Here is a 17,354-nt window from a genome sequence, read left to right on the forward strand (position 1 = left end):
CAGTTGTTCTTTAGTATCTCTGAGATTATCTATAGCCCTGCCTTTTTCTCTTACAGGCAGGTTTCGATATCTCCTGTCTTTGTATTTAGCTCTTCCTTCTGGATGTTCAATCGCTTGACTTCCTGATGCAATTCACCTGAATCAGTTTGTAGCTTCTGCAGTTTAAACCCAGCATTTCTATTGTCTTCCCTTGCTTCAAATGCTTTTTTCGACTGAATAAGTTTGTTCTCCAATTCAAGGCAATTCCTTTTCATGTGGCTTCTTTCTCTCTATAGGGACTCAATACTGTGCTGAAGGGAATTCATCTTTGTGTTCAGCTGGTTTATGATTTGCCGATCCTTCTCAATAAGCTGTTTCTCGTGTGCTACTTCTGCTTCCCTCTTCTCCTCCCGTAGCACAGCTCGTGTCCTCTCCAGTCCCTTCATTTCTAGTTCAAGGTGCTGTTTCAATACCAAAAGCTCATAATTTTCTTTTGTGAGGCCATGATATGCTACACTGTCCAGTTGTTGTTTGCCGCTCAAGATCAGCGTTTTTTGGCTGATTTGATTTCTTTCCGTGCTTTTCAAACGCCTGCTTAATAATAATAATCGTTTATTGTCACAAGTAGGCTTCAATCAAATTACTGTGATAAGCCCCTAGTCGCCACATTCCGGCACCTGTTCGGGGAGGCTCGTACGGGAATTGAACCCGCGCTGCTGGCCTTGTTCTGCATTACAAGCCAGCTGTTTAGCCCACTGCTAATCCAGCTCCTACTTGCCCTGCTCTTCAGACTGTTTGTTCTTGTTTTCAATTGTTCTAGCACAATATTTCTATTCGATGCTTGACAAGCAGACATTGACATCACCATCATGTTTCTTTTCGAGGAGATATTTGCCTCCAGAACCCGTAGAATCATCTTCTGAAGCGGCCTTTGGCTTCGCTTTGCAGACTTTGTTTCTGTCAACTTTCGACTTGTGACTTATGCTTTGCTTTGAACTCTCGAGGGCACTCGTACCTTCTAGGTCCATCACCCTTTCAGTAGAACCTTTTTTGCCATTCACTGTGTGCGGAGCTGTGGCCTGAGTCTTGGATTGTTCCTCCGGAGTCTGTACTGACTTTGCATCTATGGTCGGTGTCTGTATCGTCGGTGTCTGTATCGTATAATCGCTGTACTAGCTGCAGTGGCTCACGTGCTGCTGCACCTAGCAGTGATCGCTCGTTTGCATCAACAATGCAAATTTAACTGTGAATAATTGTGCATCCACTTCAACTTGCAGGTTACACATTCCCAACATCTTGATTGGTAGTCGGTGAGATTGCAATCGTTATCTTCTACTCGTGGTTGAATCCACAGCTTCAGCAGGTCTTGTTGATTAAATTTGCTCTGACACCTGTGTCCAGTTTGTGTTGATGACGGTTTGATTAATTATGAGCAGAATCGTCCAGTTATCCAAGTGGTTTGCTATTTCTTCTTCTATTTCTGTATTTCGTTGTTCAGCGCCCTCATTGATTATGTCTACAGAAAAAGAACTTTTCAAGCCATCTGGTGCATCATTAAACTCAGCTTGCCTGTTCAGGGCTGCACTTTGCAGAATTCACGAATCACTAACTTTTTTTAGCCTCAGTTATCACAGGTCTTAGGCTGCTCTCTTTTGACATCCACTCCAAGGTACCACGTAATGTTCTTTGATTGGGTTGATGTGGAATCTTGATTTTGTAGTGTGAATAAAGAACATTAGACTTTGTTTTATAAACAAAGTTATTGATTACTAACATTACGCCAATGAATAACTAAAATGAATACAGTTGGAAATAATTGTCTAACACTAACTTACGCTAAGATACTACAGAGCTACTCTAATATGTGACTGCCATCAACTCCTTACAAACACCTTCTGATGGTGCATCCGGGTCCCGGGACTGTATACTTGCAGTACCGGCTGGTCGGATGTTAGAACTACAACATTAAAAAATATAACTTATAATACACATGCAGGTGACGATGGACCACTCATATTATATATAGATGATTGTCCACCTATCCTCACAGATGTGCTTTGATTGCGGATGGAGGGGGTTTCAGAGTTGGTGGAGGGGGTGCGGGGTTTGGGGGTTGGTAGAGGGGGTGTGGGGGGGCGGTTTCAGAGTTGATAGGGGGTGTGGGTGTTGATGGAGGAGGTGGGGGAGTTGGTGGAGGGGGTTTGAGGGTCGGTGGGGAGGTTTGGGTGTTGATGGGGGGTGTGGGTTGGGGGTTGATGGAGGGGGTGGGGGGGTTGGTGGAGGGGGTTTGGAGATTGGTGGGGGGGGTTGGTGGCGTGAGTTTGGGGGTTGATGGAGGGGGTTTTCAGAGTTGATGGGGGTGTGGGTGTTGATTGAGGAGGTGGGGGGGGTTTGGGGGTTGGGTTGATGGAGGGGGTGGGGGAGTTGGTGGAGGGGGTTTGGGGGTTGATGGAGGGGGTTTGAGGGTCGGTGGGGAGTTTGGGTGTTGATGGGGGGTGTGGGTTGGGGGTTGATGGAGGGGGTTTTCAGAGTTGATGGGGGTGTGGGTGTTGATTGAGGAGGTGGGGGGGGTTTGGGGGTTGGGTTGATGGAGGGGGTGGAGGAGTTGGTGGAGGGGGTTTGAGGGTCGGTGGGGGGTTTGGGTGTTGATGGGGGGTGTGGGTTGGGGGTTGATGGAGGGGGTGGGGGGGTTGGTGGCGTGAGTTTGGGGGTTGATGGAGGGGGTTTTCAGAGTTGATGGGGGTGTGGGTGTTGATTGAGGAGGTGGGGGGGGTTGGTGGAGGGGGTTTGAGGGTCGGTGGGGGGTTTGGGTGTTGATGGGGGGTGTGGGTTGGGGGTTGATGGAGGTGGGGGGGGGGGGGGCGGTTGGGTGTCCATGTGTTTTGAGTCCGGGTTTGCAGCCCCGCAGCGGGTAGGAACCAAAAGCCGGGCCCCGGAACCAATGTGCGGAGTGGTCGCGGCTGCCGGGAGCCCGGGCGGCGTGGCGGCGGTGCCATGGTAACGGAGCCGGAGAGAGAGGCTGCCGGGAGAGAGCGGTGCCATGGTGACGGTGCCGCGGAGAGGCTGCCGGGAGTGGGCGGTGCCATGGTGACGGACCGCGGAGAGGCTTCCGGGAGTGGGCGGTGCCATGGTGACGGACCGCGGAGAGGCTGCCGGGAATGGGTGGTGCCATGTTGACGGAGCCGCGGAGAGGCTGTCGGGAGTGGGCGGTGCCATGTTGACGGAGTCGCGGAGAGGCTGCCGGGAGTGGGCGGTGCTATGGTGACGGAGCCGCGGAGAGGCTGCCAGGAGTGGGCGGTGTTATGGTGACGGAGCCGCGGAGAGGCTGCTGGCGGCTCCTGGGCCTCCACCCCGGGCAGTGCGGCTGGAATTGGTGAGGATCAACCGCAACGGCACAAATACCACTGGGATCCCACTGGGAATGGAGCAATCCATACAGGGATCCATTAATGCAGAGGATCCACCCTCCAATTACTACAGGGATCCATTAACCAATAGTATGAATGGACTCTCAATCTGATGATCCATTAATGAGCATGGGATCCATTAATTTCATAGAATTTACAGTGCAGAAGGAGGCCATTCGGCCCATCGAGTCTGCACCGGCTCCTGGAAAGAGCACCCTACCCAAGGTCAACACCTCCACCCTATCCCCATAACCCAGTAACCCCACCCAACACTAAGGGCAATTTTGGACACTAAGGGCAATTTATCATGGCCAATCCACCTAACCTGCACATCTTTGGACTGTGGGAGGAAACCGGAGCACCCGGAGGAAACCCACGCACACACGGGGAGGACGTGCAGACTCCGCACAGACAGTGACCCAAGCCGGAATTGAACCTGGGACCCTGGAGCTGTGAAGCGATTGTGCTATCCACAAGGCTACCGTGCTGCCCTTAACTAAGAAACTCTCCACCATTGCAACCCTTAAATCTGTGGCAAGCAGCCATGGCAGAGAGTACGAATAGACTACACAGGTCCAGGGATTAATACCAGGGATCCATCCATCAACCAATACAGGGACCCATGAATACCAGGGATCCACCCATCAACCAATACAGGGATTCATTAATACCAGGGATCCACCCATCAACCAATACAGGGATCCATGAATACCAGGGATCCACGCATCAACCAATACAGGGATCCATGAATACCAGGGATCCGCCCATCAACCAATTCAGGGATCCATGAATACCAGGGATCCACCCATCAACCAATACAGAGATCCATGAATACCAGGGATCCACCCATCAACCAATACAGGGATCCATTAATGGCAGGGATCCATCCACCAATCAGTACAGGGATCCATTAATATTGTGGATCCACCCACCAATCAGCACAGGGATCCACTAATAATGATATTTTTTATTGTCACGAGTAGGCTTACATTAACACTGCAAGAAGTTACTGTGAAAAACCCCTAGTCGCCACATTCCGGAATCTGTTCGGGTACACTCAGGGAGAATTCAGAATGTCCTATTCACCTAATATTGGGGATCCATCCACCAATCAATACAGGGATCCATTATTCCCGGGGATCCATTAATCAGTGGTGAATCATGATTCATTAATACTAGGGAACCAACGGTCAATACAGGAATCCATTCATCAATATATTTAAGGCCCATTAATACTGGTATCCATTAATCAGTACAGGGATCCATCAACCTATACTATGGATCCATCAGTCAATGCAGGGATCCATTAATACTGAGGGTGCATTAATACAAGGGATCCACCAATTTCACAGAATTGTTAAGCGCAGAAGGAGACTATTTGGCCCATCGCGCCTGCACCGGCTCACCAAACTAGTATTATGACTTAGTGCCATTGCCTGGCCTTTTCCCGACATCCCTTTCAATTCAGATAATTATCTAATACCCCCTTGAGCGCCTTGATTAAACCAGCCTCCACCACACTTCCAGGCCGTGCATTCCAGACCTGAATCAGTCGGCGTGTGAAAACGCTTTTTCTCGCATCACATTTGCTTCTTTTACAAACCATTTTAAATCTGTGTCCTTTCGTTCTTGATCCTTTGATGAGGGGGACCAGTTTCTCCCGATCTACTCTGTCCAGACCCCTCATGATTTTAAATATCTCTATCAAATCTTTTCTTAGCTCTCTTGTTTCCAAGGCGAACAGTCCCAACCTCCAATCCTGTTAACTGAACTTTCTCATCCCTGAAATTACTCCTGTAAACCATTTCTGCTCTCTCCTCAGTGCGTTCGCAACCTTCCTATAGTTGATGTGTTGGGTAAGCTGGGTCTGCGAGGACTGCGTTTACTGCAGCAGTGAGAGAGACAGGCTTCCAACACTTGAAGAAATGCAACTCGATTTTATTGGACTCTTAACTATCATACATACTTTAACTGTGGGTTGACACTATGCTGAGTTGATTGGAGACCTGAGACTAACCTGACCAGACTATCTTACTACCACATGGTGTATGTTCTAGTTGTTGCTCGCGGGCTCTGACTGTCTCAGAGGCTGGATCCCAAGAGAGCGGGAAAACTAGTGCCCTCTGGCTTTATAGTGGTTGTGTCCTGTCTGGTGATTGGCTGCTGTGTTCTGTGTGTTCATTGGTCATCCTGTATGTCAATCAATGCCTGTCTGTGCACCATCATATACTTGTGTGTGTATATTATGACAATAGTGACACCCAGAACGGTCTGTAATACCTCAGCTGAGGTCTAACCAGTGTCCTGTATAAGTTCAGCATAACCTCCTTGCTCTTGTACTCTATGCTTCTACAAAGAAAGCCCAGAATACGTTATGCTTCATTAGCTGCTCTCCCCACCTTTCCTGTCACCTTCAATGATCTATACACATAAACACGCAGGTCCCTCTGCACCTGCACCCCCTGAAGAATTTTACCCTTTATGTTGTCGATCCATGTTCTTCGTACCAAAATGCATAACCTCACACTTTTCCGCATTGAACTTCATCTTCCATCTACTGCCCACTCTGCCTAATTGTCTGTGTTTGTTTGCAATTCCACACATTCCTCTTTTTATATCATAAAATCTACAGCGCAGAAAGAGGTCATTTGGCCCATTGAGTCTGCACCAGCCCTTGAAAAGAGCACCCCTACTCAAGCCCACACCTCCACCCTATCCCTGTAACCCAGTAACCCCACCTAACCTTTTTATTTGGACACTAAGGGAAATTTATCATGGCCGATTCACCTAACGTGCACATCTTTGGAGTGTGGGAGGAAACTGGAGCACCCGGAGGAAACCCACGCAGACACGGGGAGAACGTGCAGACTCCGCACAGACAGTGACCCAAGCTGGGATTCGAAACTGGGACCCTGGCACTATGAAGCAACAGTGCTAACCACTGCGCTAGCGAATTTTGAAAACCATATTAAAACATTTATTCAAGTATCTAGTTTTGCTTCTGGATGCCATCATTTCGCCAACTTTCTCTTCTTGACTTACTTTGGCCACCAATCTCTCTCCAGAATGTTGTCCAAGAGGTTGTTCTTATAGATTGTGAGTGTTGACCCTGGAAAGTTCCATCTTGACGCTCCTTCCAAATGCGATTGCCAATCGGGGTCACTGGCTAATTCCTCTCATCCAGCCCACGCACTCCATTTGTCCAGGCAGTGAGCTTCACATTCCACCCATGAAGCCATTGACCCTTTACTCTAATTCTTTCAGGCTGGGAGCTTGGGCCCACAAACCGCAATGAACATATGATTTGGTAAATGTCTTTTGGGTCAGGAAAATTCATGTAAATTTAATGTACGAAACAATTACATCTTTCTAATAGGCAATTCCATATTTATTGGCAAAACTTTCCTGTTGTAAATTAAGTCAAGTTTCAACTGCTGTTTTTGTGATATAATTGATTGTATTGTGAAATTGTCATACCATGTCAACTCAAAAACAGAAGGGAAAATGCATCCTTCTGAATTTGGTAGCTACAAGACAGTCATCGATGATGGTAGCAGTGTGATGCGATTTGGTTAAAACAGTTAAACAAGATGGGGAGTGGCTTGAATGTGACATTTTTTCATGTGAGTTCCAATCACTAGACTGAAAAAGTTCATTGACAACACTGTTCAGTGCTGCCCCTGGTGCTAACACCAGATCCCAGCTCTGGTAAATCACTGAAATTGTCAGCAAATGGAAAAAAATGCTCACGTCGAAGCTTTTCATCTTGCACTCATCATAACCCTGCGCAAGAATATCCATATAAGGGGAAATCAACAGTCACCTGGTGCATTCTGCATGACAATCAGAGTTTACTTGCTAACCAATCAGCACATTCTCCTCCTACAGTATAAATTTCCTTGATATCAGTTTTCTTCTGAAGTGTCCTGATGAGTGTCCGGTGAAAAGCTTCGACATGTCTCTTTTTCTCAACAATAGCCAAGTTTCGTACGACCGAACTGCTCAGAGTTAAATGTGGATTATTCTTTGCAGAAAGATTAATCTCTGCACCCTTCAGTTTTGCACTTAATCTAAGTCTTAATTACATTCTGGCATTTTCTTGTGTAGAATTTGTATTCAAAAGTGGGTGCTGTCCATTTTTCCCAATAACGATGCTGTGTGGCTATCATACCTGCAATTTTGTTTTACAGTCATGGCTGTGGTAATGAAGAGGATTCACGGTGCCTTACTTAAAATAATCTTCTATTCCTTTGGGTCCAATATTGTAAAGCCCAAAGCATCTGATGTCCTAACACAACATTTACTTCAGAGAAAGCTCCCCCATTGGACTTCATACTTTGTTAAATACAGCTCCGTGGAAAATGACCAGTTTGGACTCTCCCATTTTAACTGGAATGTCAAAGGGATCAATTACCACATCCTCAGGACAGGCTGCTTCCCATACATCAAGTATCACTGCTCCATCGCACCCAGGTGCAACCTGGGACCAGAGAACAGGTTCTTCACTGCACTGAAAGTTATTAACCTGGGTAAGTTCTTTTCAGGATTTAAAGCAAATGTGGCAGTTAGTACTCTAAACATAATTTATAAAGTCAGAAATAACTTGTATTTGCAGAGAGTTCTTCAGTTTTGAAAGATGTCCGGACACATCCCAGAGATGACAAAAACGACCTACTGAGAGAAAACTAGGGGTTTGGATAAGTAAAGTTTTGAGTAGGAGCTTGAAAGAAGAACAGGGGTGCGATTAAGGCAGAGGCTTTTAGCGAGAGGGTGGCAATGAGTAGGGAGTGCAATGGCTAAAATATTGGCCATCAGCAATGTAACGTAACTAAAGTCTAGGGGCTTTTCACAGTAGCTTCATTGCAGTGTTAATGTAAGTCTACTTGTGATAATGTCGCCACTTTCCAGCGCCTGTTCGGGTACACAGAGGGAGAATTCAGAATGTTCAAATGACCTAACAGCACATCTTTCGGGACATGTGGGAGGAAACCGGAGCAGCCGGAGAAACCCACGCAGACACAGGTAGAGCGTGCAGACTCCACACAGGCAGTGACCAAGTTGGGAATCGAACCTGGGACTCTGGAGCTGTGAAGCAACAGTGCTAACCACTGTGCTACAGTGCCACTCACATGAATTGTATTTGACAAATGGAGGTGTGTGACCAGCAAGGAGAGGACCGGGGATGTTGAGTCTCAAGGCTCAGTGCCTGAGTAAGGTTCAGCAGTTTCACAAAGGAGTTTTAAAAAATTGAGCTTTACTGTAAAGTGTGCAGCTTTTACACTGGCAAATCAGCTGTGCAAAGTAACCCATTTGTTTCTTTCTCTCCCTCTTCCTGATACTTTCCAGGTATTCCCTGTTTAGCTTATGGGTTGGGTGCATGGTTTCAAATCAGAGTCACTGAGATTGTTCATACCAGTTCTGGTCCAGTAGAGATCTACTTTCTCTACAAGGAAGATGAAGGAGCAATTTACTAAACGTCATACTGCCAACAACTGATTTTAACTTCGCAATGGAGGAGACATATGCGTCAGTACAATAACTGAAGAATAAAGTATTTATATGTAAGATGTAAATAAAATGTAGCCCCCAATTATTTTGTAAAAGCTTAAAGACTACCATGCCATTTGTTAGACTCCAGTTTTGTAAGACATATCGCTACTGTTGTACAGCATGACCTTTCACACAAAATATCATTTGTATGATCCTAGATTATTTCTAGATTGATCCGAGACCTTCTTTAGGTGAGCATTATACTGGGTGTAGAGTTGAATTCTGTTTCACACCGGGTAGCTGTACGTATTGAAAACCTGTTTTGACTGCAGAGTGAAATTCTTTTCATCACAACCATAGTCCTTCAAACCAGCCATCCCTGTGAGTCAGGTCGCTATTTTTACAAACAAAATATGAAAAATGCTGGAAACACTCAGCAGGCCAGGCCAGCATTTGTGGAGAGATAGAAAACAGAATTAATGTTTCAGAGGTGATTGACCTGAAACACTGACTCTTCTCTCTCCACAGATTCCGCCTGACCATCTTGAGTATTTTAAGTTTTTAATTCTGATTTTCAACATTCGCTGTATTTTGCTTTTGCCATTGTTAATTTTTGTGATATGTTGTAGACAGCTTTATATGGTGGGCTGCACACACACACAAAGTTATTCCTGTATATGCTGTTCACTGGTTTGCGTTGTAAGCAATTGTTTTGTTCATCTTCATTAAATCCTTTTCTGCTTTGAAATATTTCACGTTAATCCCAATTTTTCATAATCCTATTATATCTGCCAGCAGTAAAGTCAGATTAACAGTGGGACATGGATTCCATCCCCCCATTTGCAAGCCTCATCGATTTATTTTGAAATGTTCCCACGACATAGAATTTAATATCGATGTCCAGTTGCCCTTGAAAGCCATGAACCGTTGCAGTCCATTTGTTATGCTACTCCCACAATGATGTTCAGCAGGGAGTTCCAGGGTTTTGATCCATATATATTTTTATTCTCCTTTTTCACATTTTCTCCCAAATTTACACCAACAATAAACAATAATCAGTAACGAGTGCAATGTCAATCCCCATATCAATAACAGCAATCCCATCCCCCCACCAAACCCCCAAACAACTGGCTGCATGTTAACATAAACAAGTAACAAAAAGGAACCACCCATAGTCACCATTAACACATACAGTCCCCCCCCCCCATAACTCTCCTAACCCCCTCCCACCAGTGTTCAATGTAATCCAATTCTCGAAAGTGCACAATGAATTACGCCCATGAATTGTAGAATCCCTCCAGCTTTCCCCTCAGTTCAAATTTGACCTTCTCAAGAGTCAAGAATTCCAGCAGGTCCCCCCGCCACGCCAGGGCACAGGGTGGAGAGGGTGATCTCTATCCCAACAGGTTTGCCTGCAACGAGGCAAAGGCTACAACATCTGCCTCCGCGCCCGTTTCCAACCCCGGCTGGTCCGACACCCAAATATGGCCTCCCGAGGGCCCGGGTCCAGGTAAAAGCTCGAGCCATTTTGTTAAGGAAGTTACCAAGCAAAGAGCAGAATCCTTCTCACTGACAGGCCAAAAAAAAACCAGGGGAAGTCCTCCAGCAGCACCGCCCAAGAGGAGCTGGTGCCAGGGAGATCGGTGACCAAAGAGATTAGAAGGGTTTACAAAAATTAGGAGGCTGAATTAAACAGCACCTAGAGATCAGTCTCAGTGGCAATGCTCATATCATTGAATTTGTGACAAGAATTGCTGCCTGGGCTCATACTGGAGCGAGGAATTGTTTTGCGAGGACTCCTGCCGAAAACCAAAAGTGGTAATCAGTATCTGTTGACCATAATGGATGTTGCTACTAGATTACTGGAGGCAATTCCATTAAGAAACATTACATCTAGGAGGGTTGTAAAGGAATTAACTGTTGCTCGTTATGCTTTCCCTTAATTGGCTCTGTTTTAATTACCTTTGCTCAAGAGTCGCCAGGTATCTTTCTGATACCACCACAGAGTTCAAAGCCAAGTACTGATCAATGACTCAATACACCAGTTAGTAAGTTTGAAATCAATACACATTTATTTACACACACAGTCAATTATTACTCATGCATAAACTCTACTCGCTAAACTACAACTACTACTAAAAGCCTATACTTAGCTTCAAGTGGCCCACTCAGTCAGAGGAACAATGGCCGTTGTCCGGTTCTGATACTGCTGGCTTCGAACTGGTACGGAATAGTAGCTAGGAGCGTCTATCTCGTAGCGTGCGTTGACCTTAGACTTACTTGGTTGATGCTTGGCGGGCCTCTCGTCGATGAGAGCCAAAGCCAAGGTAGGAGTTCTTCCAAGAGCTTCCAAGAGAGCGAACTGATCTTGGGGACTCTGCTTTATAGTCCCCAGGGGTTTCGTGCCCTTCTGGGCGGTCCCCGGACTTGGTCCCAATTAATTGGACCATGTCCCAATCGTTCGTATTGATTTTCTCCAATACTGGAGTTGTTCCCTGATCGTTGGGCGGGCCCAATGTGGCCGCTGGCCTGCGTTTGTTTTAGCCTCCACTGGCGCCGGGGAGTCTGTCCTGGTCTTGATTGTTTCAATGTTTCCTTTTTGTCTCCGGAGATAGCTCATTAATATGTTAATGGCTATTGGTTTTGGTTCTGTCTGGGTTCTGCAAATTTTAATACACAGGAAACCTTGCACCTGCTTGTTTTCCCTAGTGCTGTCCAATTTTCCCTGCACTCTTTGCGGGCATCCATTTTGGAATCGGGACGTGGCCACCCCCAGGTGGCTACATAACCAAGCTTTTTTACCAGATAGATAGATAGAATTTACAGTGCAGAAGGAGGCCATTCAGCCCATTGAGTCTGCACCGGCTCTTGGAAAGAGCACCCCACCCAAGCCCACACCCCATCCCCATAACTCAACCTAACACTAAGGGCCATTTTGGACACTAAGGGCAATTTTAGCATGGCCAATCCACCTAACCTGCACATCTTTGGACTGTGGGAGGAAACCCACGCACACATGTGCAGACTCCGCACAGACAGTGACCCAGTGGGGAATCGAACCTGGGACCCTGGAGCTGTGAAGCAATTGTGCTAACCACCAAGCTAAAATAAATTTGCTCAGATCAGGGTTCCAAATTTCTGTTCACGTTATTCAAGGAAGCTACGGACAGCTTAGGCATAAAGTGTATCATCTGGAATCACAGGGGACATTAGAAAGATGGCACCATACTCTAAAGATCATGTTGCGGGCCTACAGTCAGGATTAGCAAGAGGATTGAGATAAAGGAATTTGTTCTATTTGCAACCAGGGATGCACCAAACGAATCAACTAAATTCAGTCCATTCAAATTGATTTTTGGTCATGAGGTGGAAGAACCACTTAAATTGATCAAAGAGAAGATGGTGAGTCAGCAGTCGGAGACTACATTTTTGGGCTATGTGTCAAACTTTAGTGAGAGATTAACAAGTTGAGAAAGCATTTAAAATTGTCACAACATGATGAAAAGGGGAATAAGAAATCAAACTTTGTAGAATAGTCAGTGGGGCAAAAGTACTAATAATTATTACCAATGGTAGGTGAACCATTAAAAACAAGATTAAGTAGTCCTTATCAACTTGAAAGGAAATTCAGTGAGGTGGATTATTTGATAAGAACGTCAGACAGAAGGAAAACTCAATGTGTCATGTTAATATGCTTAAAAGGTATTTTGATAGAGAAGGAAAGGAGGAAGTGTTGGTCGTTGTAACTCAGGGAGAGGAGATAAATCCAGACGATTCTGAATTTGACATTCCTCAAATTAAAATGAATAATGAGGATGTATTAAAAAATTGGGATAAATTATAGAGTTACCTTCCAGAGGAAAATCAAAATGACCTAAAAGTGACCAGATTGGGCTGGTTTAGCACAGGGCTAAATCGCTGCCTTTGAATGCAGACCAATGCAAGCCAGCAGCACGGTTCAATTCCTGTCCAGCCTCCCTGAATAGGCACTGGAATGTGGCGACTAGGGGCTTTTCACAGTAACTTCATTTGAAGCCTACTTGTGACAAGTGATTTTCATTTTTTATTAGTCACATAGAGCTGTATAAATTATGAATTATATAGATGGAGGAAATGCTATTCCCATTAAACAACATCCACACAAGCTTAATCCACTAAAGTTAGCGCAGGTACAAAAGGAGATTGACAACATACTCAAGGATGATATCATCGATTTGGGTAGCAGCGATAAGAGCTCACCAATTGTCATGGTACCAAAACTGGAAGGAACACAACGATTGTGTGTGGACTACAGGAAGGTCAACGTAGTTACAAAGTCAGATTCGTACCCTATTCCTCGTTTGGAAGACTGTGTTGAAAAGCTGGGACAAGGATGGCATAGTGGTTAGCACTGCTGCCTAACTGCGCCGAGGACCTGGGTTCGATCCAAGTCCAGGGTCTCTGTCCGTGTGGAGTTTGCACATTCTCCGCCTGTCCGCGTGGGTCTCACCACCACAACCCATAAAGATGTGCAGGGTAGGTGAATTGGCCACGCTAAATTGCCCCTTAATTGGGGGGGAAAAGAATTGGGTACTCTAAATTTATTTGAAGAAAAAGAAAAGGTGGGACAAGCACATTTTATTACCAAACTTGACTTACTTAAAGGATATTGGCAAGTACCTGTATCAGACAGGGCAAAGGAAGTTTTGGCTTTTGTGACACCAAATAGTCTGTATCAATTTAACGTCATGTCATTTGGAATGAAGAATGCACCAGCGACATTCTAAAAGTTAAGCAACGAGGTTATTCCTGGACTAAACAATTGTTGATTTGGTGGGGCCCAGTCAAATGCGGAAGGAGCATTTGGAACATTTGAAAGAATTATTCAGTCGACTAAAAGAAGCTGGGTTGGTGGTAAATTTGGCTAAAAGTGAATTTGCAGAAGTTCAAGGCATGTTCTCAGGCCACACCATTGCACATGGTCAGATGGCCCCACAGAATGTGAAAACCAAAGCTATTGGAAAATTTCCAACACCATTAACTAGGAGAGAAGTTTTGGGATTTCTGGGCATAAGTGGTTTCTACTGTGCCATAATATACACCAACATATCATGGTGCAGACACACATCGATGGACACACACATGGACCAATCAACATGTACAAACACCGCAGCCAATCACCAGTTAGAATGCACACACTATAAAGGCAGAGGGCACCACGGTTCCCGCTCATTCTGGGTGCTGCCTCTGAGTGTAACAGGAACTCATCCAGCCCAGCACGGACTCACAACACGTGCTGAGAGAATCAACTGGTTCGGACAAGGCTTAGGTCTCCAGTTTAAGTTAGCATCATTTAGACCCACAGTCATCGTGTGTTAGTTAGTTAGAAGTAGTTAATAAAATTGCGTTGAACCTTCATCTGTGTTGGAAGTGTCTGTTCATCTCTCAAGCGTACACAAGCCAACACATCATACTGGAAACGCACGCCAAATTGCAGCCGAATGGTGGCTCCGCTGACTGAAATTCTGAAAAAATACAGAAAACTTCAGTGGACGTCGGAATGTGAGGAAGCATTCAATAATCTGAAGATAGTGTTGATGACACCTAATTATGCTAAGCCACCATCCAAGTGGAAATTGATGCGAGCGATGTGGGTGTTAAGAATCAAAAGACCAATCCGTTATTTTTCTGGGAAACTCAAAACTCACCGAAGGAAATATTCAACCATCGAGAAAGAGACATTGAGCTTGGTATTGGTGTTACAGCTAATATTTATGTTAGTAACAATTTATCCGAGAAAAGTATATGTACAGATCATAATCCATGAAAATTTTTAGACAAATTTAAAATTAAACACGCAAGTGTGTTCAGATGGAGTTTGGTGTTACAATCATTTAGGAATTCTACATGTGGCTGGAAAAGAAAATAATTTTTGTCAATGTCACAAACAGGTTTACACCTCCTGACCACAAACACTGCAATGAAGTTACTGTGAAAATCCCTTAGTCGCCACATTCTGCCGCCTGTTCAGGTACATTGAAGGAGAATTCAGAATGTCCAATTCACCTAACAAGCACGTCTTTCGGTACTTGTGGGAGGAACCGGAGCACCCGGAGGAAGCCCACACAGACACTGGGAGAACGCGCAGACTCCTCACAGGCAGTGACCCAAGCCGGGAATCGAACCTGGGACCCTGGCTGTGAAGCAACAGTGCTAACCACTGTGCTGCTGTGCCACCCTCATATTGCTGGCCCATTTTTTTAAGGGGGGGGAGGTGTGATGACTGGTAGATTTTAGGGATATTGGGTTCTAAGTATTGGGCAATTCAAGAGTTAAAAGCCCGGGCTTAGTGTGTGTTTGACTGCAGTGGTCATGTTTTTATAAAAAAAAAGAATTCTGTTTTGCAGAACCTGGGTGCTTTTAGGAGCCAGAAAGTGAAATTGACCCAGTGGAGTGTGTTTTTCAGCCTGGGCTGATGCACTGTGGTTTGACTGGGGAAAGTCCCTGGGGAATGAATGTGCTTTCAGCCCCTGGAAAGTTAATTTGTTTCTCAGTTGGGTGAAGCAAAGAGATTCAGAGAGAGATGTTTGAAAAAAAGCTTTTGGAGAGAAGAGTGGAATCTGGCAACTCTTGTTTTGCTTTAGACCACAAGTAAAGGCAGTTTTCTTTCCCAATAGGGTCGTTTAAAAAAGTGTAATAATATTTTAAAACAGACCAGTCTTGTCTGAAGACAATGAAGAGGCTGAGACAACCCATTTCATGTAGCTATTTGAAGATATTCAACCAGAGTCTGCAGGGGTTCGAACCTGGGCCAAATCTGTTCTGCAGAGCAAATATTACTCCATGCCATGCTGATTTTTAAGCTGGATTGAGAGATGTGTCATGTGAGAGTACCTTTAAGAAATGTATGTTTAAGCAATGTACCTTTAAGAAATGGAGCAGCTCATATTACTGAAGTGATGTCAGAGGGTGGAGCTGAACTTGGGTGTGTCTGTGTTTGCAGTGAGCTAGATCGGCTGTGATCTCTGACATGAAAGACTATCTCTGAATCATTTGGGTGATTTAAACTCATAATAGTAATGTCTTTAACCTGATGTGTTTCTGTTTAAAGGTGTCAAGTCCCTTGGATGTTTAAAGGAACAACGGAAGGATTATTTAGTGTTGTATTATTTTCGGGGTTATCTTTGAAGTCAGGGGTGTTAAGTGATCCAATGTTTTTTTTAAAAGTTAAGTTGAGTTCATGGAATAAATATTGTTTTGTGTTTAAAAACCCACGTGTCCATAATTGTAATACCACACCTGGAGACCAAGCCGTGTGCTTCAAAAGCAACAATACATTAAAGGGTGAGGTTGGTTGAACTCCATGATGCATTTTGGGGTTCTGAAAACGACGCTCCCATAACAGCTGTATATTACTTTTCTTGTTTAATGGGAATTGAGTAGCCGTGTTAAGGGGTAACTGTAAGATGGTCTTTACAGGTGAAAGGTTGAAGGGTTTAACATTGTATTCACAATAAAGTTTTGTTTTAAAATACCAAAGATCTTTTTTTTTTCATGCAATCACTCCTGGAGCCAATCATTCTTTCTGCACAGTCTTACAGAATGAGCTAAAATATTGGAGTTTCGGTCCAGTATCCTAGCCACTGTTGGCGTCTGGGATCATAATAGAAAAATCCTTGCACAAATTCATGGGTACTCTAAATTTTTGTTTTTTAATTCTGTTGCACATGATATACAAGAGTATTGATTTCAAGAGAATAGCTTTCAAGAGCTGGAAATAAAAATAATATGGTTTAACAACAATGTATATTTATATGCCACTTTCAATATATAAAACCGCCCAAGTTGCTTCACCAGTCCGTTATAGGGCAAACTATGGCACGGAACCACATGAGATGTTAGATCAGAGAAGCAAAAATTTAGCTAAAGAGGTAGGTTTTAAGTAGTAGTTTTAAATAGTGTCTCAAGGGGGGGGGGGGGGGGGGGGGGGAGCAAGGTGGAGAGATGCAGGCAGGAAATTCCAGAGCTCAGGGCCAGGATCACTGCAGGCAGTCTCACCAGTGCTGGAGCAATTACAATCAGAGATGTTCAAGATGCCAGACTTGGATGAGTTCAGGTATCTTGGTGGGTTATCAGGTTGGAGGAGTTTATAGAGAGAGGGAGAAGTGAGGCCATGGCCTGATTTGAAAACAAGGGTAAGAATTTTCAAATCAACATGTTACATTAGCAGGAGCCAATATAGATCAACGGGCACAGGGGTGATGGGTGAATGAGACTTGGTGTAAGTGAAGTTATAGTGTAAGTTAAGTTATGGGCAGCAGGGGGACTTCCGGTTCCGGTGATGCGGAGCTAAGCCGCATGTTCGGCAGCAGCGGTGCAGGTTGGACTTTTCCCCGGGTGGGAACACATCCACTGTGCTTATCTGCAGGTGGGTGGACTGGACCAGGTGCGGAGCGGTCAAAAAATCGGCTTTGGAGCAGAGAAAGGTGCGAGGCAGGA

The 17,354-nt window shown here is 44.9% G+C and overlaps 1 protein-coding gene across 1 annotated transcript; it reads left to right on the plus strand.

The window, feature by feature from the left end:
• The first annotated feature begins 3,175 nt into the window (after positions 1-3,175).
• Positions 3,176-9,624, plus strand: c12h15orf61 (chromosome 12 C15orf61 homolog). The gene is made up of 3 exons (XM_038814890.1): positions 3,176-3,352; positions 7,577-7,915; positions 8,733-9,624. The coding sequence occupies exons 2-3, from the start codon at positions 7,579-7,581 to the stop codon at positions 8,858-8,860; spliced, it is 465 nt and encodes a 154-aa protein (XP_038670818.1). The 5' UTR covers positions 3,176-3,352; positions 7,577-7,578; the 3' UTR covers positions 8,861-9,624.
• The last annotated feature ends 7,730 nt before the right edge of the window (positions 9,625-17,354 follow it).

The sequence above is a fragment of the Scyliorhinus canicula genome, chromosome 12, assembly GCF_902713615.1.
Source record: "Scyliorhinus canicula chromosome 12, sScyCan1.1, whole genome shotgun sequence".
Classification (NCBI taxonomy): Eukaryota; Metazoa; Chordata; class Chondrichthyes; order Carcharhiniformes; family Scyliorhinidae; genus Scyliorhinus; species Scyliorhinus canicula.